Below are 23,876 nucleotides of genomic sequence, written 5' to 3'. Positions count from 1 at the left end.
GCTCCGCCCAAGGCATTCTTAAAGATTGTTCAATCTTGTGGCAACGTCTCCAATCTTAAATTCAATTGCACGGAGATATTTTTGTCTCATTGCACAGAGCTTGGAAACTCATTCTTTGCGTTGTTAAGGGTAGATCAAGGGCAGATCGAGACGCCCGAAAGGCACACGCTACATGCCGCTGCTGACATGAGAGGATGAAACTTGCATAGGACTTGCTCTTAGGGGATTCATACATTTAATGATGGATTGGTGGATATAGGTACCATCTGTCAGCCCATTAGGCGGTATAACAAAGAGTGGTAATTAGGAATATTGAATTACTGATGTGATCCCCTTCTGCAATAGCATGTGTCTCCTTCCTGTCTCGCGGACATAATCCCTTTCAATCAAACCATCGCCCGATAGTAAGTAGCAAGTACCCCCCTCTTGATAAAGTGGGGCAATGAGGCCAACAATGACGGTAGTCCTGCACGACACAACGATAGGCTGAAGGCTGAGACTCACCTAGAGGCGGCTCAGGAGAAGGACAAATGAGTACGAGTTACCAGAAAATGAAGTGTCATCACTGCCTTGCGCTAGATTTGTCCCCTAAAAGTGCGGGATTCAGGGGTTAAAAACAGTGGGAGGTATTTATCTCATGTCCTGGGCTCTGATTCTTACGACTGAAATTCATTCCACACGTGTCGTCATGGCTAGCTACACACTGTCAGTACCGAAACATCTCAATGAAGCACATTATCTTCGCCGCCCTGAAGGATTGCCTATGATCGGTGATCATAAACCGGACAAACTTACGTCCCTGAACTATTCAACTTCGCGTCAACATAGGGAAGATGGTGCAGACGAGTACAGCGGCGGCCGGCCAGAGACATGTATGGTGTTAGACATTGATGGCGCTGGTGCTAGTATTTCGGAACTTGCTAAAGGCTTTACCCGGGGCGCTAATGGGGATCAAGCAGAATTTATACAAGTAGCGTGTGTTCCCTGTTCTTCTACAATCGCTTTCATCATTTCTTTGTTAATGTTAGATATATAGTTACTTTCAACAATGCAAAAGGGAATGGGCGAATGTAAGTAAAGTCTTCATTGATACTAGGGGTGGGCCACCTCGCGACCGCGAGTTGTGTGCGCAATTTAGGCAGCGGAAATATTATATTAAATTAGATATAAAAAAAAAAAATAATAATAAAAAATAAAAAAATAAAAAAATAAAAAATAATACTTGCAAGGTATTTAGGGTCCAAAAGAGTTGCTGGTGCAACAAAGGTACTTGGCTTAGTGGTAAATATCTGATACATGTCCTCAATGCTATGGGTTCAACTCATGGCGGGAGCGCGAGCTGTGAAATTCAGACGTTAGTTAGAGGATGTGTCATTGATAACCCTATAACGTTGGCATTTATGTCTCTTATAGGGAAGAGAGTTGTCCGCTTGGGGAGGCTGGGAACAGTCAATGATCCAAGAGTGTAATGCCCCGGTTATTTACTCCATCCGGCAGTCTGTGACAAAATTAATAAATTCACACGATCATAGTCGGGGAATGGGGTAAATAACCGGGGTAGCTCGATGCAGTTTTTTTCTACTAATTATATGTTTTTTTTAACAGTGTTATATATTTCTATTACAAAGAGAGCACTCTAGAAAACAACAATAAGACAGGGAATAAGACAGGTAAATGTAAGGAAACATACACGCTAAAGAAATACAAAGTGCTAACTAAATACAGTCCACCGCTTTTAATCCAACTCCAATTCCTCCCCGTTTCCTCCACTTTTCTATCAAGTTTCCTCCCACCTGCCATCCCATTTCCTCCACTATCCCGTATCCCACCGTTTCCTTCACCATTTCCAGCCCTTTTTCCCGCCTGCAAGTCCATCCTTCTATCCTATTTCCTCCATGCCCTGATCCTTTCCACCACTTCCCGAATTTGTTCTATCTATACGTTTGGTTAGCAGTTCCATGGAGTACGTTATTGAGATATATACTTACCATTCGATACCCAGTCCTCCGGCTTCTTCCATTCCCCCATCCTACACCCAATACCGTAACCCACCTCTCTTTCCCTTCCCTTACCAAGAACCTATAATAATTGTTAGTGTAATATACCAATCTGTCAGCTCGCAGCATATACATACCATCTATTCAGAAATCCACCATCTAACTCCTCCAATCATATACCTCCGAGTCCTTCAACTGCCTCCAGCACAAATCCTTTATGTCCTAACCGACAGTCAGTATCAATAAAAATATGGATTAAAGGGACTTACTTCTTTACAGCAGCACTTCACGGTATACAATGTTGTCTGTTTGAGGCGGTGTCTCATCTCGTTGCAGCACCATCAAGCCAGCTACATCTGTGACTCTCGAGAGTGCTACATAGAGCTGCCCGTGAGTGAAGGGATCAGACCTCAAGTCAACCCCAACAACATCCAGTGATTGACCCTGCGATTTATTGACGGTCATCGCAAAGCATAGCCGAATAGGCAACTGCCTCCTCATTAATGTGAAAGGTAGATCTCCCTCAATGGATGAAAGCTGTATACGTGGTATAACCTTTGGCTCACCATCAAACTCACCACCCAGAATCTTGGCTTCGATACACCGTACACTCAGTTTAGTTACCGTCATTCGTGTTCCATTGCAGAGACCTTCCTTCGGAAATAGATTACGGAGTAGAATTATGGGCGCCCCTACCTTTAGTTTGATGATAGATGGTGGGAGGCCAGATGGATTGAGACCCTGCAGATATTCTCGAGGTAGCAGGTTTGCATTCTCTTCTGAATTCCCGCTGTCAACAGTGTCTACCGAATAGTACATGTGCACCTCGCCTTGAATTTGCTGTAGAACTCTATCATTGAACTCAGCGACTGTATCGTTTCTCATCGCCAGAATCGCCCGCTTTGAGAATGCGGTGTAATTTGTTGGAGCAGATTCAATTATATGCCGTGGGAATACATGCATACAAAGGTCCTCAATTGTCTTATAGCTCTGGATGTATGGTGGTAGAGATATTCTACCATACCATCGGGAATCATGGCTCATCTGCCCACGCCAAGCCACAAATGCCTCATTCTCAACACCATTTCGGACCCTCATGTTGATCTTGAGTCTTAATATCTTGAAGTGCTGCCATAAAGAAGACCGTTGTAGGCATGCCTGCACTATCTGAGCCCTATTACCGCGTTGCACAACTGGTAAAATCTGTGCAAAATCCCCTCCGAGTACGACCGGAATATTTCCAAACAGGCAATCATCACTCACACTACATATATCATTCAGGGTCCGGCTAACCGCTTCGAAGCAATACTTATTCTGCATAGGTACCTCATCCCAGATGATCAGCGCGGTCTTTTGAATTAAACCGGCCAACAGGCTGCCCCGTTTGATGTCACATGTTGAGCCCTCATGGATAGCAATCGGAATTTTGAATCTGGAATGGGATGTTCTGCCTCCAGGGAGCAACTGTGCCGCAATGCCAGAAGAGGCAACACAAAGCACGATCTTACCCTGGGAGCGGAAATGGTTACAGATGACATTGTATAGGAACGTTTTTCCAGTACCTGCGGGTCCTTGAATGAATAATAAGGCTGACGCAGCTTCTTCAATACTGTGTGTAATAGTATTAAAGCATTCCAACTGATCTGAATTGAGTTGTGAGATCCTCAACTGTAGACTTGCCGCTTCCGCAACCACATCATATCGTAGTTCTGATGCAATCATCTCGTTCCCACCTGTTCGGTTCCAATCCACTGTATAGAGGGGCAATCCAAGGTCGTTAAGCGTTCTATTGGAGTCGGCAAGAATCTGTGATATCAGGTAGAGGCCATAGTCCAGGTGGGCATCCGGAAGCTCAGGGGGGATAATGAGACCTGTGTTTCTTTCCATAACTCGGGGCAAGTCATCGCAGATATTTGACTTGAATCTATCCCATAATTGTAAAGGTTCAGTCACGTTGCCAAATAGTAAGGCAGTAGTGAAGAGTGTACGGAGGGAATATCCGCTCGAGAATATGCTTGCTTCAGTAAAGCACTGCACTCACTCTTGATCATCGTCCAATAAGCCAAGGGCAATGCATGCAGCCTTGAATGTAGGAAACAGCACATGATTGACAGTTTTCAGATGATCAAAAGATCTTGCGCCAGGGATCACGGTTAACAGTAAACGCATATAGTATTTCTCCCCCATCATAGGATTGCAATGCCACATACGTCCAATAGCCACACCTTTCTTCCTGGATGCCCACTTCCGCGATTTAGCGTCATAGGTAAAGTACACCGGGAAATCTTGATAGAGATACTGGGTACCATCCTCGTGCTCTGTATTGTACTCAAAATAAGCTATCAGTGTAGTTCTCGAGTTTTGCATCCTCTGTATCAACTCCTCCCGATTAGAGTTATCCCCATAGTATACCGGTTGCTCGCCAGGCAAGTGAACAGCCAAGTGAATGACTGACGGGTATTCTTCATGCATCCCGTATTCGAACAAACGCCATACAGCCTCAGTGGGTCCTCTATAACGCCCATGGAGGTATCTAGTAATTTCATCCGAGTCACTCCCTACTTGAAGTGTTGTTCGATCTGAACCTTTATATATATATTTGTGTATATATTTTATCACGTGGATAGAACCACAGATCTCGACATTGATATGAGCTTTATACCGTAAAGAAAGATAAGGATTATATGGAACCACCCATCTGTTGTCCATCTGATACTCTTGATTAAACCCTGAGCCCCTTACTGCCACTGAAAAGGTTGTGCCATCATTACGTCTTCTATACAGTGGATAGCCATCCTCCTGTACAACTGTCTCTGATTGATAGGCCTTAGGGTACCGTTTCGAACATGCAGTTGGTCCCCCATTCTCCTTTGAAGCCATGCAGGGTGATCGCATATTGGCCTCTCCACATGGACCGTGTACCATACAACTTGGAATGATTGCATTTAGTTCCCCCGTAGGATCAGTTGCGGGGTCCGGTAACTCTGCACACACAATTTCGTCGATCCTCTCTGCTGTCAGAAAGCGATCATCCGGATGAAGGAATATCAGTAGATGCATCTGTGGCAGCCCTCTCTTTTGGTACTCAATGGTCCATACAGACCCAAGATAGCGACCAAAGATGTGTTTACGCTTTATTTCTTGGAGGAGTTGTTGTTGCTTGAGATGGAACACCCTTGCAACTAAATCTGGCCTATCAACAGCAGTTTGCCCCGGTAGTAACTCCACAGTAATCTCTTCCCACTTTGGATTCGCGGTAAAGGTAACAAATAGTGAGAGACGCCCAAAATGACGGACTATAGCCATGGAATCCTGGAACAACTGCAGCATGTATCGGTCGCCTCCTGTATAGCTTCGTGGTAGAATGATATGCTTCCCGGTTTGTTCCGGGTTGAAGTCCTCTTGCCGCATATTATCCGCCAACCCATTGTACAGATCAGCCCGATTATTTGCCTGATTCAGTCGAAGCCAATTCAACTTATTCTGATCACAAACAGCCCAAGCATCTACCAAATACTGCTGAAATAGGCGTTGCGAGAGGAACAAAGTCATGGGTTCAGTCGTCCTGGTATGTAGTCGGTACCTGCACACCATGTATAGTAATCAAAAAGTTAGCCATATCAAAAAGTCTTTGAGCCATTGGTGTTTATAACTAACCTGTAAAATTCGCGTTGCTGTAACCTTAAATTCTTCCGTCGGTTCAACTCATCCTGCAGCCGTAAGCCCCAATGCCAACCCCTTTCACCATTTGGAAATAGCAGAACATAATGTAAGGGCATATAAGCGGCATGATTAGGATCAATTATACTAAACTGCCTATTGGCATCTGGATTTCTATGTGCTAAGACAATATCCCGGAATCCTGCTTCACCATATTCATCCGGGATAATCGCAGCGACTTCATTGCTTGTAGGCAAATTGTGTCTCCGCTTGTCCGCTCCACTCTCCACTATCAACCGCAATTGCGGATTAAGTAAGACACATACATCTCCATCTTGTGAGGATGCCGCTTCCAATCTTTCCTTCGCTGTCTTGTATAATGGAATAAATGGATTGACTGTGTGTATCTCTTGTGTCAACCGTTCCAAAACCGCAATATCTAGAGTTGGATGTCCCTGCTGCATCATTTGTGCAGCGTAGAGTGGGTCATAGAAATATAACTGAGCAAAAGCGGGCATATCGTTTGCTGCTGCAGTCACGGGCCCCTGAAGGTGGTATAACTCGCCATGGATGTGGAAGCATGTAACCCCCCCAGCTTGATGGTCGATGCGTTCATCTGAGGTATATTTAACGGAAGTAAAGGTCAAAGCGGAGTTGTACTCCCTAACGCGGCTACGGAACTGTCTAGCAATTGTATCAGTTGATTTGAGGAGGTACCGTAGGTACTCGGAGGCTTGTTCCAATGCCGGCAATTGAACATCGCCTTTCTTGCAACAATTTTCAAACCGCGGTAACGTGATTGAACTCCCTTGCACGCGCTCGTTTAGCCAATGTAAAGCTTGACATGAAGGACAAATCACTGTCATTCTGCCCAACCCCAATGGCGTCCAACGGGCCCGTGACGATTGGAATGCTAATGGTACCGCAGGTTGAATTGGCGGCCGAGATGGCTGCCATAGTATCTATTAGAATAATAGCCCCAAGTAATGGTATTCAAAACGATTCGCCAGCTCACCTCTTCATTGTTCGCAATTTGTCGCCGTCTGGCTTCTGCTCGACGACGTGTATATTCACGCAAGCGAGCCTTATTAAAGATCAGAATCAGTAGAACTCAAATAATTGAGTAATTTGTAAACTCACCAAACATGGTCGACATGATTTACGGTGCCGGCCATTCCTATCGAGATCATAATCCACGATATCCTTATAACATTTGCAGTTTGTGCATTTAATCGTCGACATGTTGTCGAGAGAGCTGGGTGATAACACTATGGAACGGTATTTTATAGAATTTGTTTTGCTAGAGAGCAGATAATTTAATCAAATATATTGATTGTTAGAGTGGTGATAGAATTTTATTCAGTAGATTTTATTCAGTAGATTTTGTTCAGTAGATTGAATTTTTGGCAAAGAGTCCGGTCCCAAGGAGTTGTGTGTGTTATCACCCAGCTCCCATAGACCCACCGGTGCAAAATAGGGGGGTTCCGGCCACTTGACGCACCGGGGGTTATTTTCAGGGTCGAAAACGGGTTTTTTTTTGGTGCATTTCCGCAACTCCGCAACCGGTGCAACCGGCGCGACACCTCAATTTTCGCAGCGCGCGCGCGCGCTGACTGCAGGTAGGGTAACCGCACCAAATCATGTAGGGTAACCGCACCAAAGAAACAGAATTTGATGTGTCGTGCTTACAAAACACCCCTGTCGCTGTCAACCAATCAGACTGCAACAATCAACGGATGATGATATTCCAGTACATAGTAGACTAGGGGTGCGCCACCTCGCGACCGCGAGGTCCCATTCTCTCCCACCTATGTGTACAGTGTGCGGTAGAATTATTGCGAAAGTCAGAACTAAAAGGGTGAGTTTCTTGGCTCGTGCTCACTGCAAAAATTCCTTTGAGGGCCAATGGGACTATCGGGTTACGGAAATCCCACTTTCCCATTAATTCTACCACAATCTATAGTATTTAGGCACCTCCAGTAATTAGTTAATTTTGTCTTAGCCGTTTCATGGTTTGTTTTCCCGGCCATGTCAAATAAATGCCTAGATCTTGCTCTGGAGATCTATTTCAGATTTTCAATGCCAGGTCCAGTGCCAGCTTTAATGCCCGCTCCGGTTCGAGCTAAAATCAAGGTCAGCCCCAGTGTCAGCTTCGGTCTCGGCTCAAATATATGCCAGCTCTAGCCGGAGCCGTCCGAATGCCATCTCTAATGCCCACTCCGATACCAGCCCCATTAGATGCCCGCTCCAGTGCCAGCTCAGATACATGCCAGCTCCAGTGCCCGCTTCTCTGCAAGCTCCAGTGCCCGCTTCTCTGCAAGCTCCAGTGCCCGCTTCGCTTCCAGCTCCTGTTCCTGCTCGTGTTCCTGCTCGTGTTCCCGCTCTTGTGTCCACTCCGGTGACCGCTCGAGTGACTACTCCAGCGTTCGCCTCGATGCCAGCTCCTGTGCCAGCGCCAATGCCGTCTCCAATGCCCCTTCCGGTGCCCGCTCCACTATATGCCAGCTCCGGTACCAACTCCATTGCCAGCTCCAGTACAGGCTCCAGTGCCAGCTCTGATATATTCCAGCTCCCTTCACCGTTCCTCCACCGCACTGGCACCTCCTCTCCCCCTCTTACTGGTCTTCCCTCTCCCTCTTCGCACCCCCCGCCAACTACTGTTCGTCTCACTCGCCTATTCTGCTCACATTTGACTACTAAATAGCTATATTTATTATTTAATCATAAAGGGTTCCGTTGATTGGGCTGGTCTTATGGATAAGGTCAGGGTTATGGTTTGGGCTTGGCAGGAAAATAGGCAGGGTAACGGCCCTGAGCAGGCAGGGTAACGCCCAAAAAAGGTAGGGTAACGCACAAAAAAGGTAGGGTAACAGCTCAGAGCAGGCAGGGTAACCGCACTAATCGGGTAGGGTAACCATCTCAGAATAAGCAGGGTAACTGAACAAAATCGGGCAGGGTAACTGCACCAAAGACACGAATTTGATGTGTCGTGCTTACAAAACACCCCTTTCGCTGTCAACCAATCAGACTGCAACAATCAACGGATGATGATATTCCAGTACATATTAGATAATAAGCCGTGTTAAACTTACCAAAGGCTTCAACTCCAGGGGTTCATAGCCGATGTTCATAGAGACGGCGCCCGTAAGACTCAATGGACCGGGATTATTCCATCTCAAAATGAGACAATTTCGCATGACAGCCCCCTAGAGCTCGTTCTCATAGAGGAGGCCGTCGATCCACCAGCGGCGGTTGATCCACTGGAGGACGTCATTCCACCGGCGGCCGTCGATCCACTAGAGGCGGTCGATCCACTGGAGGCCGTCATTCCACCGGCGGCCGTCGATCCACTGGAGGCGGTCGATCCACCAGCGGCCGTTGATCCCGCAGCGGCCGTCGATCCACTGGAGGCCGTCATTCCACCAGCGGCCGTCAATCCACCAGCGGCCAGCAATGCAGAGGAGGTTGAGGTGGTGACAAGGACTTCTTCAAATCTCCAGAACTACAGAGACTTTATCACTGGTCTTTCCATCAACGCAAGGTTCCCAAGAAAGGATTTTGTGCTCGTTGTAGCAATGCCTTATCTGGGTCAAAAGAAGGCCGGTACGCTAGGTCAAAGTCTTAGCCTCCACCAATACTCAGGGCGAGAGATCTCGCAGGGTAGCGGTAGCACAACTCCTGCTCCCAGCACTGTGAAGACCCCGCCGAGCACACCCGGAAACGAGAACCTGGATCTCAGAGTTCACCAAGCCTGGTTTGTTATTTTTGATGACTGTACGCTATCCCATTCTCCATAACCTGAATAATTAATGCTAACGTACTCATTCAGTGCGCATGGCTGTCTTCAAATCACCCGACGACCCGAATTCCGCTCGACCTCCTCTTTTTCATTACCAAGCGCGCTACAGTGCCTTCCATGCCCTTACACAAATGTTATCGAATATCTTCGCCCCCTCTGAAAGATCGCCCATCAAGCTACTTCTAGCAAAAATCAAGGGGTCGCTACATGATCTCTCTGATGTCAATGCCAATACAGCCTCAAAAGAGATTGCGAATCAAAATCTGGAGTTTTTAATGTCGGATCTATACTCTGTGATTGAACTTATTGAAGAGCAAATAGATATTTTACAGAGCCTCGAAGAGGTTTGCGCTACTCAGGGACCATCTGGAAAAGATTACCCCCATGTGAATATGCTTAACTTACCCTATATCATTGGCCTCGGTGCCAAGAAGGGAGGGGAGACTGTTGGGATGGCTTTGCAGTCCATAAAATTATTGATCAAGGACCGGGAACGACTCAAGGACGACCTCAAGTTCAGGTTGGGAGAGGTGAGGTTTAGGCAGTCGTCGGTTTGTCTTCCATTATAGATTGTTAAGGAAATGACTACAGTTCTAACGTTTGCTGGATTGTAGCTCTCCGATAAATCTTCAGCTGGGCTCCAGAACCAAGCTTTTGATATTGTCAAGAAGCAGGGGGAAACAATAACATTTTTCACCTTCCTAACGTCGGTTTTCCTCCCGCTTGGATTCTTGTCCTCGGTCAGTATTCTCCCATATAGTCATGTGAATGTGTCGTTCACGAAGAAAGGCAACTTGACTGATAAGATACAAAAAATGTAATTAGTACTATGGAATCGACCCGCCAGATAAGGAAGGCACCGTCAAGTCCTATAGACAATTTTGGATTCGGGCTGGTCCTATTACGTTAGGAATCACCATTATCTGTGCGATATTATTATATCTACCTGATAGCGTTCTCAAGGCTCGAATAAAGAAGGCATACCGCTCCTCGCGGCACGTCTGCACTCGTTTCAAAGGTTTCTGCAAGGCTTTACCCGAACAACCCTGGTTTCCACCTTGGACTCGGGCTTCGGAACCTAGGTCTTCAATTCAAGGAGGTCCACAAATACTGCATAGATCTCTTCAGGAAGGTATCGCCTAATAGGATAACTACAATTTCTTAAACTACGAAAAAATAGACCATATCGCTAGCCTACCCCTTCAACGAACCTAGATGGAGATACCTCTCTCTTCAAGTAATTTCCTTTATGTTGATTCTCATTAATCACCCGTACTATGCCTACATGTAACATTCTTTTTGTTATTTTCAATTTATTGCCCTTTATGAGTACTTCTTCCAGTAGTCAGTTTTCTACGTCTTGATGTACGAGTACAGCCCCAGGGAGTTTCGCTGAGTATGGTTGGTGCTAGACTGGATCTACATGATTTACTTGCCATTAGAAATTAGTGATGGGCACCATACAAGACGAGATGAGACTAAAGCCTAGAATTGTCTCGCCTTGTAAAGTTAGGGTTGTTATGGCTCAACCACGAAGTCGGTTCAGTGACGAAGTTTCGCCACTGGGCCAGTTCATTCACGAAGTTTCGTGACTGGACCGCAATCTTCTTGACCGAACTAACAATGTAGACTCTCCGTCCAGTCACGAAGGACTCATCTAAACCCTAGTCTAGTCGTGAAGTATAACGTAGAGCTGCTCTAGTGATATGACTAGTGCTGAAATTGAGTGCAAGCGCTAGTATATCTCTGTAAGCGTCACAGAATCCTGTTGTAATTTTCTCCCGCGCATTTTTTTTTAAGTGACTGTACTATTGCTGGATGGGGCCCTAGTCGTCAATAGGTGGCACCTGGGCTCGCCCCAGGATAGCTGTGCTCGCACCACCATAGCTGTCCATGCTCAGGGGTTCTAGGGTTGTGAGGCGGTCAGTTCAGTCAGGAAACTTCGTGACTGAACTGGCATACAGCAGGCCCAGTTTAATGACTAAGAATATAGTCCAGTCATGAAACTTCGTGAATGAACTGGCCCAGTGGCGAAACTTCGTCACTGAACCGACTTCGTGACAGGGCCGTAACAGCAATGATACGAGCGAAGAAAGATATTAGCTTATAGGGATTTCCTTTGAGGGCAGATGAGTTTTTGAACTGAAAGACATTATTCAGTGTGGTTCATAAAGAGTTACCGGTTGAGGCCTCTATCTCGACGCAGCTGAAGGGGTAAGGATGCAGGAGGCGCGCGAGCATGCCTGAGTAAAGTCCTTCCGCTCTGCTCGAGCTGCTGGAGTTTTGAGTAAATACCATTACTAGAGATGGTAACTATACAAGGTTAGAGGATACTAGGCCACAGCCTTCTCCCCAGAGCATAATTGAGGAAAGGTATATTATCTGTAATAGTAGGTGACGCGAGGTGTGAAAAAGATATCTGTAGTGTGGTCAACGAGATGCGAGTTGACTCGAGCACAAAGCACGAGCAGCTACATGAGTCGAGTTAGCTCGAGCTTCTTAATCGTACGAAAATATCGACAATATCCTCGGCGGCTGATTTTGTTGGAATTTGGACTAATAAGAAACCGTAACCCTATGAACATATATTCCTTCCGATAGATATATGGTACAAAATTTGTGTGGGTGCGTTTAATCGAAACCCCGTACTTGCTGTACTTAATCAAAAAAGGGGTAAGATAAACTTCCCAAAATCTTTAAACCTAGAGGATTTTAGGAGTGGTTTAACATGAATTATGCACTGTTTAGATTATGATAAACTTTACATGGGTTGACTGAAACCTTTCTAAGTTGACATCTTTTATATTAAATATGCATAACGTTAATACCTTGATGTCAAACACCCGAATGCTTGGTTTGCTTTAAACTCCTATCTTCACTAACTTACATATATCTATGATGGCCCCTTTTACGTTAAACCTATGACTAGAAGAGGTAGTTTACGTTAACCTATCTAGTACGACTATTACCTCTTGAGACCTGTAATAACACCGCCACAGACTGCTAATCGTCACGAAATAGTCACCCAATGAGCACCCGATCGACAGATACTCGATCCCGGAATTAGTACCAAATCGACCTCAGATTCGGCAGGTAGAAGCGGAGGTAGGCAGTTAGCCAGTCAGGCAGGAAATCAGGCGCAAAGATAGACAAAGATATAGGCAGGTACGCAGGTGGTTAGGTAGGGATCCAGACAGGTAGGATGGTAGGTTCAGCCAAATTAGAAAGGTTTTGACACCTCCGGGCCAAACTCACGAGGCAGTCCTTTCTGCTTTGCAATTCTCGTATTCAAGACCGTTGTCACAGGGGGCTGCGGTGTTTCTATTGCGGTCATACCTATCAATAAGTTGAGTATGCGCGAGTGCCATGAATGTTGGTTGGCACAATTCATGAACGACTCAATATAGGAGGGTGCTAGTACTTTCGAATGCGGCTGTACGCAGTCATGCGCGGAGGTATGTATGCAGATAATGAGGTGGGTATAGGAAACATTCATCAAATATTTTGTTGCTTAGTGAGAACGGTGCTAGACTTCATTCCGTAAGGTCGTCGGTTCGAATCGGTGATATATTTCGGAGCTGCTTCACAAGCAACCTCGCTGGTAGTGATTTCTGATTGCAAGTGCACTTGCACTCTTAAAGTGAGTAGCACGACCTTGTTTTTTATAAGAGGTGGGCTGTAGCAGGTTTGGAGTAAACATCATTTCCGCGCATGTTAAACCCTACAATGGTTGAAATAAACCTCAAAAAAACGGTGTAGAGTTTAAGTTAAACAGGGTACAGCTAATCTCAAACTCTCAAAAGTTTTAAGTTAACGGCACACAGGTTATTATAAACCTCATATAGTTGATGTGAAACTCTCAGAGGGTTGAAACAGATGGCGACTTAGGCAGGCCCGGGCCAAATATAGGTAGGGCCCGGCCCAGCCCACCAAACAAAAGGTAAGGCCCAGCCCAGCCCGGCCCATTTAGCCGTGGCCCCGGCCATGGAGCGAATATATCTGGGCCTTGAAAAGGTTGTGATAATCTTTTCAAGATGAGATATACAAGAAGACTTACTAGGATCCGATGGGAATGACATTTTAGCCCTAAGAATACTTTCGGAAATCAAAGGTATATAGCAAATACCCGGGCCCATTTAATCACCAAATAGCCCGGGCCAAAAATAGCTAGGGCCCGGCTCGGCCCATGAAAGAAACAGGTTGGCCCGGCCCGGCCCACAAAATATTGGCCCGGGGCCGTCGTTTCATGGGCCGGCCCAAGTCGTCCTCTGGGTTCAAATAAACCTCAAACAAATAGCACACGGTTTATACTAAACTCTCTGAAGTTTAACAACCACCTCTCCACAGTTTACCGGCTGCAGGTCTCCAGTTAATCTTAAACTGCGTCACAACTTCGCCGTTTAAGTTAAAAGCACCGTTTTTGTACCATAGATATAGGGAGATCTAGCATGACTTCAAGGATGAATATTTGAGATCCCCGGATGGCTCGGGTAGTTCGAGCTGCATTGGAGCGTTTACAAGTCAAATTGGGAATATTACACCTCATAACCCCACAGTGAAATTATCTTTCCAGACAGATGAGGTGTTATATATAGGCAGTGAGCAAATTCCAAAACAATATAGGTTTCTGGGGTTGAAATCACACCATCTTAATTCATTACTAGAACCCTTAACACCTATACTATCATTTCATTCACTTTGTTATAGATCACGACCTCAAAAGGTCATTTATTAGAACGGTTACTCTTAACTGAAGACAATCATTCTTTCTCGAGTAGCCCTGAGATAGATATCTTCACCCTAAACCAAAACACTGCCAATCTTACTCGCTACTCGCTTTTATAAGCACGCATACAATACACAAAATAGGATTTTGGTCTAGTGACTTAAACTAATGCTAATCGTCAGATGCGTAATTGTAGGGGTTTCAGAATATATACATATGTATCTAGAGCGCTAGCTCAAACTCTATTCATTCATTTCTGAATTATACTACTTCGGCAATGATCTGAAATACTTCGTGATGGTACCACAATTTATCCATCTATATAATTCATGCCACCGCTTCCTCTAGTCATCAACCTCCCTCGGAGTCCTCCCTAACAGCATTCCTTTTTTTCATGCACCAAAACCGCTCCTCCTTAGCTCGCCGATGGCTGAACATCTTGGTCATATTCCTCCTCTTCTTCGTCGCCGCTTCTCTCGTCATCATCATTAACCTGGAATGGGTATCTGTGTTAGAACCGTATCAGAAAGCATTTCAATAAGTACCTACCCAGTTATCGATTGCACCACATAGTATTTTTCGAAGCTACACACAACACACGAACATCAGTATTTGAACCATATACTCGTACCTTAACTCTATGGGAAGCGTCAAACCGCTCATACCGCATCCCATTTACTTTCTTCTCCCTTTTCTATCATCTCGAGTTTAATATCCACTGAACAATTTTCTGGTGTTAGATATCATTCCCGGACAATTAAAGAAGGGGAACATACGTGGAACACTATCTACGTATTGACTAGTGTTCTTATCAAGCTCTAAAAGGTAGTTGTTAGGATCGTCGTCCATTCCAATGCGCCCAAACTGAAAGGCTACAGCTGGTTTTAGATTTACAGGTCAGCCTTTATTGCGCCCACTACAAGTCACAATAAGAGACAGTTCAGAAGGGCAAAAATAAGGTCGTATTACGACAACTCACCCCCGGCGCAATACCTCTCTTTCATTCCCAGCAATGTGTCATCTATCAACTCCTTTAGATTCTTTGGGTCCTCTCCCTCAATCTATGAACCTCGGCACAGCAATCAGCCATTCCTTGTTTCCAGTATAGCTGCTTAGTATAATCACCTCTCCGTCTGTAACGACTAGCACCAGCAGCATCTTATCTATATTACCTGTCTCTCCCCTCATTAATCCCAAAGGTTCTAAAACCTTCCGTCGTAGAGCTAAGGCAATCCTAGAGTTGCCCCACCACCCTACGGACGAGAGCATGTGTCCTATACCTTCCTCCTTCACATTCTTATGTTCATGATAGTCGTTGATAAAGCGCACCGAGGTGATACCGTCGGGGTTGGCGAGCTGATAAGTACTCACGATTGGTATTAAGATATCTTTTAATATCTTGATACGAGGAGGCGTCATAGATGCACTATCATCTGTGGTATTCGTTAGTGGGACGTAATGCGTGTTGGGGTGTGGCGAGAGTAAACGATCAGTAGTGTCAGATCGTAAAGAGTGAGTAGAGATAGCATATTGTATGTTTCTGGCCGACAGCGCTTGTCACGCAGGGTTTCCACCATAGTCATAGCGCGTCCAGCACGCTCGTCGAGAGAAGTCTCATTATAGATGATCTCGGGGCCGTGGTTCTCACGTTTGAAGTGATTTCGGTAGAGCTCTCTATAAAATGATATGGGTGGATGTGGGTTGTTATTCACGTTTTGCACGGGGGTGTTCTCTTCGGGAGTAGGCGCTGCCATAGAAGGAACAGGGTAAACCTCTGGGGGGGGGGGGGGTATCAAAGATGACTTCGCGGAGAAAGGGAGCCTTAAGACCTTATTATGGAAGAGGTCCATTCCCGAGAGTGATAAAAGCCCCGCCTGCCCTGCGCTCATTGATGCCGACCAATTAGGTAAGATGGGACTGTCATAATTCTTGAAATAGTACGCTCGACACATTTCATAGTATTGGAGGATTCTCATTTGTCATCATGAGTCATGGGTTCTGACTCATTCTTTCTCCGGTAGTTATTAGTCATGTTTTCCTATTACTCATACGGCTATGATTCACTATCTTTTGTGTTACCTTTCTTTAGTATAAATACGGGGTATTCCCCCCTCTAGTTAGTTGGAATACTACACTTCTCTACATACATTTTCTCTAATAATATGGACTATTATTTTCCGATTGCAAAGCAGCATGCATGATGACAAATCTTGCTGGTGAGGAGAACATGCCCGAGGATCATTGGCTCTGATGATTTACTCCCCCGCCAAGAAAATCTATTATCCTAGGCCCGATCTTCTATTTTCTAGGAACTACTTGGACTTTGTCTAGTGATATAGTTCTCTTTTGTAAAGACCTACGTACACGTTTTCGCCTTTTGGGCACCACATATGATTGGATTCGTTTATCGAGTGATATCCCATGATTCCAAATAAGCACAATCTGTCGTTAAAATCACTAATCGTTCTATGTTCGTGAGACTATGGTGTGCTTCATGGCTAACCTGGTTCCTTCTACCACTAACCCGACAGTGTCCATCCTGAAAAGCCCAGCCGCGGCCGCGGGCACACGGCCAGGCCCTTGGATCGGGTCCTCAGTAGTGATGGGAAATACTTGAGCACGTTTGGTCTTTCCTCGTGGATTATAAAAGGCGGTCTAGGGATTAATAAAACTTGAGCCATGTCTTGCGCAAAGCCTCGAGACTTAGGATTAGGATCATCTGAGTGAGCTTTTGTATATATCAGTTGACCTGATTACATGATGATATTCTTTGCACAATGATAGTGCACGAGGGACTTCAGAGAAAGCCATCAAAACTATATTTTAATACTTATATGGAGGTCATAGACGATCACTCGCAAATTTCGAAAAGCCCCGAGCCTAGGGTTTTTCTGTCTTGTCTTGTTTTGTCTTCTAGATCTCTTTTTCTGGCTATCTTTTGCTTTGTCTCATATCTCTGGATAAAGTGTCAAGACGTTTCGTCTTGTTCCCATCGCTAGTTCTCGGTTTATTTGGCGAGCCGTCGTATCGGGGATGACCATTGCGAAGCCTGCTTTGAGGCTGATTATTTTCCACCATTCCGAGTGCCGTGTAGTTGGTGTAATCCGGTAGCAAAATATTTTGAGGGCAGTGATCGCTCCATTATTGGTTATCTGTCGTGTGTACACGTAACGAGGTGCAAGCCTAGTAGGAACGAATATCTGCACTTACAATCGATGAACCGAACAGAGCGCACCAGAGAATCCCCCCAAAAGAGTGGCTGAGGCTGTCCCATTCAGCTCTGCACATAGCCTTCAATAATTCGTATCTGCAATCTTCATATCCACCGCACAACTGCCAGGTGCAAACAGTCCTAACCCTGACAATTTCGTTAGTGCTCCAAGAGCAAGAGTGCTCAGTTCCGTTACGGCAAGGTGCCGGCTTTGATAAAGGCTTGTAGATTTTGTGGGAGTTTTGTAGGCTCCTTTTATGGTTTGGGGCTTTGGGGTTGGTCTAAGCAGTCTTGCGATTGTGGTCTGTGTAGGGCGGCGGCTCCGCAGCCGTGTCCGTTTCTTTATACCTCTCCTCCTAAAGGACAAGTCTGTACAAGTTGTCTTCCGGATAAGTACTATTAGCTATGAGTAGCTCCTCCGGCGTTGTAGGAAATTAGAAGTCACTGGATGAACGACTAACTACCGTTCTTGACGAGTAGGATGGGTGCTCGATTCTACTTGAGTTTCGGGTTCTCGAATGTGGTGATGGGCGTAGTGTAGGGCAAGACGATATTTGAGCATGTTTCGTGAAGTACAGTAGGTTGTCTCGGAACTGACAATACTTAAGCCGTGTTTTGTGCAAAGTCTCGAGACTTAGGGTTAGGGTCCCCTGGTTGATCTTTTGTATTGGTATAGGTGATATTTTTTGGGCGAGGGTTTTTTTCAAAACTAGATTTTAATGCTTATATGTAAATCATAGTCGATAGAATTAATGTCTCGAGACTAGAGTTTTTCTTATTTTGCCTTGTATTGTCTTCTCTCTTTTCTGGCTATGTTCTTTTTGTCCTGCACCTTGGGAGAAAGTCTCGAGTCTTTTCGCCTTGTGCTCATCATTACTTGAATGGCAGCTTTTCTGTATTCTTCTCATGTTCCCAGGGTTAGGGTTAGGTTAGGTTAGGGTTAGGTTTGTTGCTCTTAAGATTTGAAGTTAAGCGGTGGTAGAAGCTCGAGCTGGCTCGTGTCATCTACTACAATCAATGCCTTGGTTTTGAACTACGTTACCAATGTCTCCTATAAGCACAGGTACAGCCTTTTTATTTATCTACTTGATGAATTAAGACAAGAGATCTTTTCCCGTGCTAATGCAAGGCGAATTAAGTAGCTGGCTTAGGTACTATTTGGCCCCTGACATCTGCGAGGTATTTCTTCAGTTTTTAAAGTTACTGTACTTAAATGTATACCTATGTGCTCTCACGCTTACTCACACGTGGTGGGACACGTTATCAGAAAGGTGTTAGTTTGGAGAAGTTATAAAATTAAGCTGGACAACCCGCCTAATCCATTCTTACTCTCATCGACGTTATCTAAGCTATGATAGAGGAACCAACCTTCCCGGCCTCGGATAAATACTAGGACATCCATCACCAACAGCTTGAAGATGTACAACACTGTTTTCGTTCCGTTCTCTCATATATTTTTGTTTATTGCGCCCCGGAGGTAATCTCAGAAGACAGCCGGTTGCAGTACTTAAGGTGGCAATATAGGCTTGACAGCGGATGGAAGAGGCCAATCTGTCTTCCCGCTTATGTGGATCTGTCTCAATACTATCGTATCACGATCTGTTACAATAATAAGCCAGTAGTTCGGCTGGCTATGCGTGGTTGAATATTTTGCGCTGATTGCCGTAGAAGCAGTTGTACCACTGAATATACCTATCGGATCCTGATACTTGTTCCACTACGGTTGCGCCTTGCCATAGCGGAGCCAAATATGCCGGATCCCTTGCCCTTTTGTACGAAGTTCTCTAGAAATTCTATTTTTACTATGTATTGCAAAATCAATTTGCTATCCCGTATGGGATCTGGTGAATCTTGGCCATCCGGCATAGCGAGGCGCGACAGTATAGGACTCTAGAGAAATAAGTTTTCTGAATAACTGTGGTGACGATTCGAACTAGAGTACCTAGTACTCCACATATTCTAGAGTACAGAACTAGTTCTGTCTAAATTCTATCTACGTGGCGCTTAACTGTATGAGACACTGCAAAATCCTTTTGATGCATTAGCGTCTGGTCGTCATGAGCTCTCCGAACCCCGATTCCGATCCTGACTTCAGCAGCGGGATTCAGAAACCTCACGTTATTCATTCAGGCGAGCTGAAAAGAAAGTCGTGCAGAAGAGAGATCCAATGGTAACGTCCGTGATGGTACTCTAATCCAGCATTAGCTTAGCAGGTGTTCTTGGCAATACCCAGAATAACTTCTCATTACCTGATCTGAATCCAAGTAACGAACGCAACCTGACGAGAGATGCCGCCTTTGGGTCAGCTAATGCAGGTCGAGTGTCGATTATTTGGGCACCGGTCGGAGCTTATTTCAACTCCTCCCGGTCACGCAGCACAAATACCGTCCATTCTCAACTCGGCACGCACTACTGCAAGAATCAGCCCTAGATCTGCGCTATTCCGAGCCCAATCGGCCGGGCCATTCCCCTTCGGGACTCGCTCATCACCATCCCCCGGCCAAGTCTCCACTCTCAGCGATGCAGGGCGATGCAGCCCGGTTCGTGATGTTTATTGCTTAATATTTGGACACCTGGTAACTGGTTCCTCGGCTATCTTTCAGCTGGTTATTTTAGTGTGGTGTTGATGATCTACGGAGATGCCGCAAGAGGTAAGTACTAGCAACGATTCCGATGGTTAAACGGTTGTGCGGTTTGAACCGGTACAACGCTTGACGATAATGGTGTACTCGCAGCAGGTAACAAGTACCCGAAAATGCACGTCCTAATCTGCAATTTCCATTGGAGTAGAAGTCAAAAATACACCAAAAACTTGCAGCTGCATATTCGGGTACTTCATGCCTGTCGCGAGTAGTTGATAGAATTTAAGCTCCGAGGAGAAACCGTTGAACTGATGCATGCAGGTGACGGAACCGGTAATTACTGATTCACCGTTTAGGAATTTGATCCGAGCTGTGGCGGTCTTGGTAGGGAATTCTACTCTATTTGCGGAAAGGAGTAGAGGACGGAGATTTCCGAATGTTGGATATAATTTCAAAACTCTGGGCACCTTATATAGAACCGGTTGTTGGACTAATATAAAACTAAATAGATCTAAGAAATTGGAGTATATCGTTAATACCAACAATATAAACAGTCAAGGCACGGCAGAGAAGATGAATCTGGACTTTGAAGGATTATAATAACAGCGGGGGGAAGAGGATAGGTACCCGCGGGGTGTTGGATGTCAGATTATAATTCTCCTTGAGTTAATGATCCATCTAATATAGGGTCTCTTCGCCACAGGTTATAGTTTCCCATAACTAAAAAGAGTAGGGGCGAAAAGGGAGCAACATTTGTATAGAAATCCCATCCTCCTCCCGTCAACTCTCTCCCAATCATCAAGCCTCTCTCAATCACTTTATACTATTCTCATATTCGATTTCTATAAGCGTAATCTGCTTTGATCACTTCCACAATGGAATTGGATACGGAGTATAATTCTGCGAGCTCAGAGGAAGAACCTATTCTGCACGCTTCCCCACCCATTTTATCTGATATCCATGTTTTTCAACGTGCTGCCAGCTTCCACCACAGTGAGATGTCCCTTGCTCCCACTACACTAAGCAGGATTGAATTTGATAGAGATGAGGATTATGAGGAAAGTATATCGGTGGCTGCTAGTCCTGACAATTTCGAGGAGAGCAGTTCTCAAGCTCCTGACACCATTATTTTCCATACTTGTATGTCCAGAACTACAACCTCTTATATGTGGGCAGAAGATGATACTATACATGGTATCCGGATCAGTTTTGGGGAAAATAGGTAAGATTAAAGACCTCCGGTATCACGGCCGGACCGCTCCCACCTGCCTTGTCATCGAGAACTCTATGGAATCGTATCGTTGGGTAGAGGATCGGGATAATATTGGTTATGTTCGATGAGATAGGAAGGTGTACCGGGGGTTAAGGGTAAGTACTGAGAACCCCCTTTTGGGGAATTTTTAAAAATGAGGGTTTGGAAAGAACTCTGATTGGGCTGATATGAATTAAAGTGACACTTGGCAGCCAAGTAAGTATTTGGGGTAGCCCGTTGCCAGCTTTTGCAACGCAACCTCCATCACCTCAATTTGACTCCCGTTCAACCACAATTTCATCAAATAACAACCCTCAACAGAGTCTGGTGGCCTGAAATGATATGCAGATGATGCGGTAAGCAGGGGAGATACTATTGGTTTTTTGTTTGTATTTTTAACAATTTAATTCGATTTTTTAAGTGTAAATATATCAAAACGTCTCGGTATTTTTTTCCCACATAAGTCTAAGTAAAAATCATACTGCATCATTGGTTGCTATGGTTGCTACCCCATGGCGTTGTTACAAAATCAACCAATGAAAAAAATGGACATGGGGTGTCTTCGTACTTTACGTGCAAACCCGGTACAGAAGATATAGTAAACGATAGGCGCTCCGGGTTAAGATTGCGGGAAGAAGGATCGGGATCGGTTATGGGATTTTCTTATATTCATTTCAGATTTCTTTAGGTGTGGTTACTGGAGTTAGTCATCAGATTTCTTTTTGGGAGTTATATTCAGGGCTTCATTCTCACTCTCTGTACATCTCTTTCTTCCTTCTTTATACAAGGTCTTCATTCTGTTTGTTAATAATATATCCTGTATCGATCGGTACTCAGCCCGGTCCCCTGTATAAGTCCAAGAATATATCCGAGTTGATCGGTACTCAGTCCAGTCCCCCATCCAAGTCTAAGACGTATCCGAGTCGATCCTAGTCTCGGTACCTGATACAGAACTCTCTCTGAGAACCCCGCCCCGCTAGATCTGGGTAGATGGTCACTAACTGATTACCAATTATTGGCAATGCACTCATTGCCCTAATCATCGAAAAGCGAAGAAGTATTTAGTCATCAGCAGTAGTCGTGTATGGACTGAGCATATAAGAAAAGCTCAAAAGATAACGGAACACATAAGCAGGCATCAGCGGCATTTTCAGCGAAGTGAGTAAACTGTTAGGCAAGCAATGAAATGGGTCACAGAAGTACGGAGGAGACAGAAGGAGAAGCGAGAGATGGTAAAGACTGAAAATATTATTGTTGGAAGTTTGATTGCTGACTTATTGGTAAGCGATCCTATATCTACATATTATTGTAGCTTGCTAATTTATATATAAGTACAAATGATGATATGTAGAAACCTACCTATTGGCTTGATTGTCTCAGAGGAGTTTCACAATTTTGTCAATTATATATCATAGCCCACATTATCCTTTCTTCCAAACTCCGTCAGCACCGTCAAGTCTTGGATCATGCGTACATACTCTGTTTAAAAGAATTTAGTTGCCTGCAAACTTCAGAATGCTCTATCGTGAATGCATTTCACCATCGATTTATGGAAATCACAAAACAATCTTGCAATGTTACGTATAATTGGGCACTTTATCAACAAGGATGGAGGATTGGATCATACCATTTTATCTCTGAAATCCATCTCTGTCTCACATAGTGAGGAAAACATGGCCTCTATGGTTATCCAACAGTTCCAGGAATACAAGATCATGCACAAGATGGGATACGGTATGATGGATAATGCGTCCAACAACACTACCATATATCGAGCAATAGCCGCCCACAAATCAAACCTTGGGGATTTCTGGGAGGCAGAAGAGCATCAACTGAGATGCAATGATCATGTTATCAACTTGTCAGTCAAGGCGTTCCTATTTGGTGACCGTGATACTACTGGATTGGATGGATACGAGGAAAGGACCGAAAAGCAGCTGACTGAGTGGAAATGGGTTGGATCTCTGGGCAAAGTGCACAATTTTATTGTATACATCAAATATAATCCCCAGCAGTATATGACGGCCCGACCACCACCAACTCGCTTACCAGCAAGGCAGCTTCGGAATCGCATTGTTAGGTGAAGGATCAGTGTATCTTCGGTATTGTTTAACATGTTTGGATTACCATTGGGCTTGATTGTAAGCGCTAGGCTGATTTTGTTTTGTTACGCGTAAAGAAGTTTCTGATTTCGGATTTGTTTTCTATTTTATTCTTTGATGCGAGTGGTACAGATTAGTCATCAGGATTTCTTTGGGACTAAGATAGGAAGCCCGCCCTCCGCTCTTGTTGTTTTTCTTTCTTTCTTATTTACGCAACATCTTCTTTCATTCCTGTACCTGTTAGAACAATACTATTGTCTCTCCTCGCTTGAGACTCTTCTGTTGTTTCCGAACATACTGGTCCAGCCCAATCTACGGACCGAGTGAGACCATCTCGAGATCCAACCTCTAGTTTTTCCCAGCCGCGTCCAGCTCGAACTCGAACGTATCCCGAGTCCATCCTTGCCCTCGCCACGCCCCGTTAGATGGCAGGAGGAGTTCAAAAAAAGTATTGGGGGACTTGTATCTCATCCTGACAATGACACGAGATGGAATTCATGGTGCTCTCTGATAGAGAGTATCCTCCGCCCTTCAGTCCGTGAAGCTC

The 23,876-nt window shown here is 44.9% G+C and overlaps 6 protein-coding genes across 6 annotated transcripts; 4 read left to right on the top strand and 2 right to left on the bottom strand.

The window, feature by feature from the left end:
- Positions 1-1,879: 1,879 nt before the first annotated feature.
- On the bottom strand, positions 1,880-6,899 carry H6S33_007060 (uncharacterized protein; the record flags this gene model as incomplete). Its single annotated transcript, XM_044838401.1, has 9 exons — positions 1,880-1,935; positions 1,989-2,079; positions 2,178-2,219; positions 2,295-3,921; positions 4,039-4,555; positions 4,628-5,580; positions 5,655-6,607; positions 6,673-6,741; positions 6,798-6,899. 9 exons carry the CDS (start codon positions 6,897-6,899, stop codon positions 1,880-1,882), a joined length of 4,410 nt encoding a protein of 1,469 aa, XP_044689224.1.
- A 786-nt stretch (positions 6,900-7,685) lies between these two features.
- On the top strand, positions 7,686-10,599 carry H6S33_007059 (uncharacterized protein; the record flags this gene model as incomplete). Its single annotated transcript, XM_044838400.1, has 6 exons — positions 7,686-7,743; positions 7,796-8,316; positions 8,768-9,431; positions 9,487-10,007; positions 10,071-10,196; positions 10,282-10,599. The coding sequence occupies 6 exons, from the start codon at positions 7,686-7,688 to the stop codon at positions 10,597-10,599; spliced, it is 2,208 nt and encodes a 735-aa protein (XP_044689223.1).
- A 3,998-nt stretch (positions 10,600-14,597) lies between these two features.
- Positions 14,598-15,936, bottom strand: H6S33_007058 (uncharacterized protein; the record flags this gene model as incomplete). The annotated part of the gene is made up of 7 exons (XM_044838693.1): positions 14,598-14,675; positions 14,732-14,767; positions 14,848-14,900; positions 14,959-15,060; positions 15,162-15,243; positions 15,308-15,615; positions 15,831-15,936. 7 exons carry the CDS (start codon positions 15,934-15,936, stop codon positions 14,598-14,600), a joined length of 765 nt encoding a protein of 254 aa, XP_044689222.1.
- Positions 15,937-16,650: 714 nt separating this feature from the next.
- On the top strand, positions 16,651-18,687 carry H6S33_007057 (uncharacterized protein; the record flags this gene model as incomplete). The annotated part of the gene is made up of 10 exons (XM_044838692.1): positions 16,651-16,667; positions 16,714-16,799; positions 16,890-16,905; positions 17,533-17,551; positions 17,622-17,637; positions 17,706-17,802; positions 17,874-17,930; positions 18,376-18,456; positions 18,533-18,572; positions 18,661-18,687. The coding sequence occupies 10 exons, from the start codon at positions 16,651-16,653 to the stop codon at positions 18,685-18,687; spliced, it is 456 nt and encodes a 151-aa protein (XP_044689221.1).
- Positions 18,688-20,850: 2,163 nt separating this feature from the next.
- H6S33_007056 (uncharacterized protein) lies at positions 20,851-21,201 on the top strand (the record flags this gene model as incomplete). The annotated part of the gene is made up of 1 exon (XM_044838691.1): positions 20,851-21,201. The coding sequence occupies one exon, from the start codon at positions 20,851-20,853 to the stop codon at positions 21,199-21,201; it is 351 nt and encodes a 116-aa protein (XP_044689220.1).
- A 1,699-nt stretch (positions 21,202-22,900) lies between these two features.
- H6S33_007055 (uncharacterized protein) lies at positions 22,901-23,311 on the top strand (the record flags this gene model as incomplete). Its single annotated transcript, XM_044838690.1, has 1 exon — positions 22,901-23,311. The coding sequence occupies one exon, from the start codon at positions 22,901-22,903 to the stop codon at positions 23,309-23,311; it is 411 nt and encodes a 136-aa protein (XP_044689219.1).
- Between the last annotated feature and the right edge of the window lie 565 nt (positions 23,312-23,876).

The sequence above is a fragment of the Morchella sextelata genome (genome assembly GCF_020137385.1).
Source record: "Morchella sextelata strain SCLS chromosome Unknown scls_22, whole genome shotgun sequence".
Classification (NCBI taxonomy): domain Eukaryota; kingdom Fungi; phylum Ascomycota; class Pezizomycetes; order Pezizales; family Morchellaceae; genus Morchella; species Morchella sextelata.
Note: the sequence above shows the minus strand (reverse complement) of the source record. Positions and strands in the feature narration are given on the sequence as shown.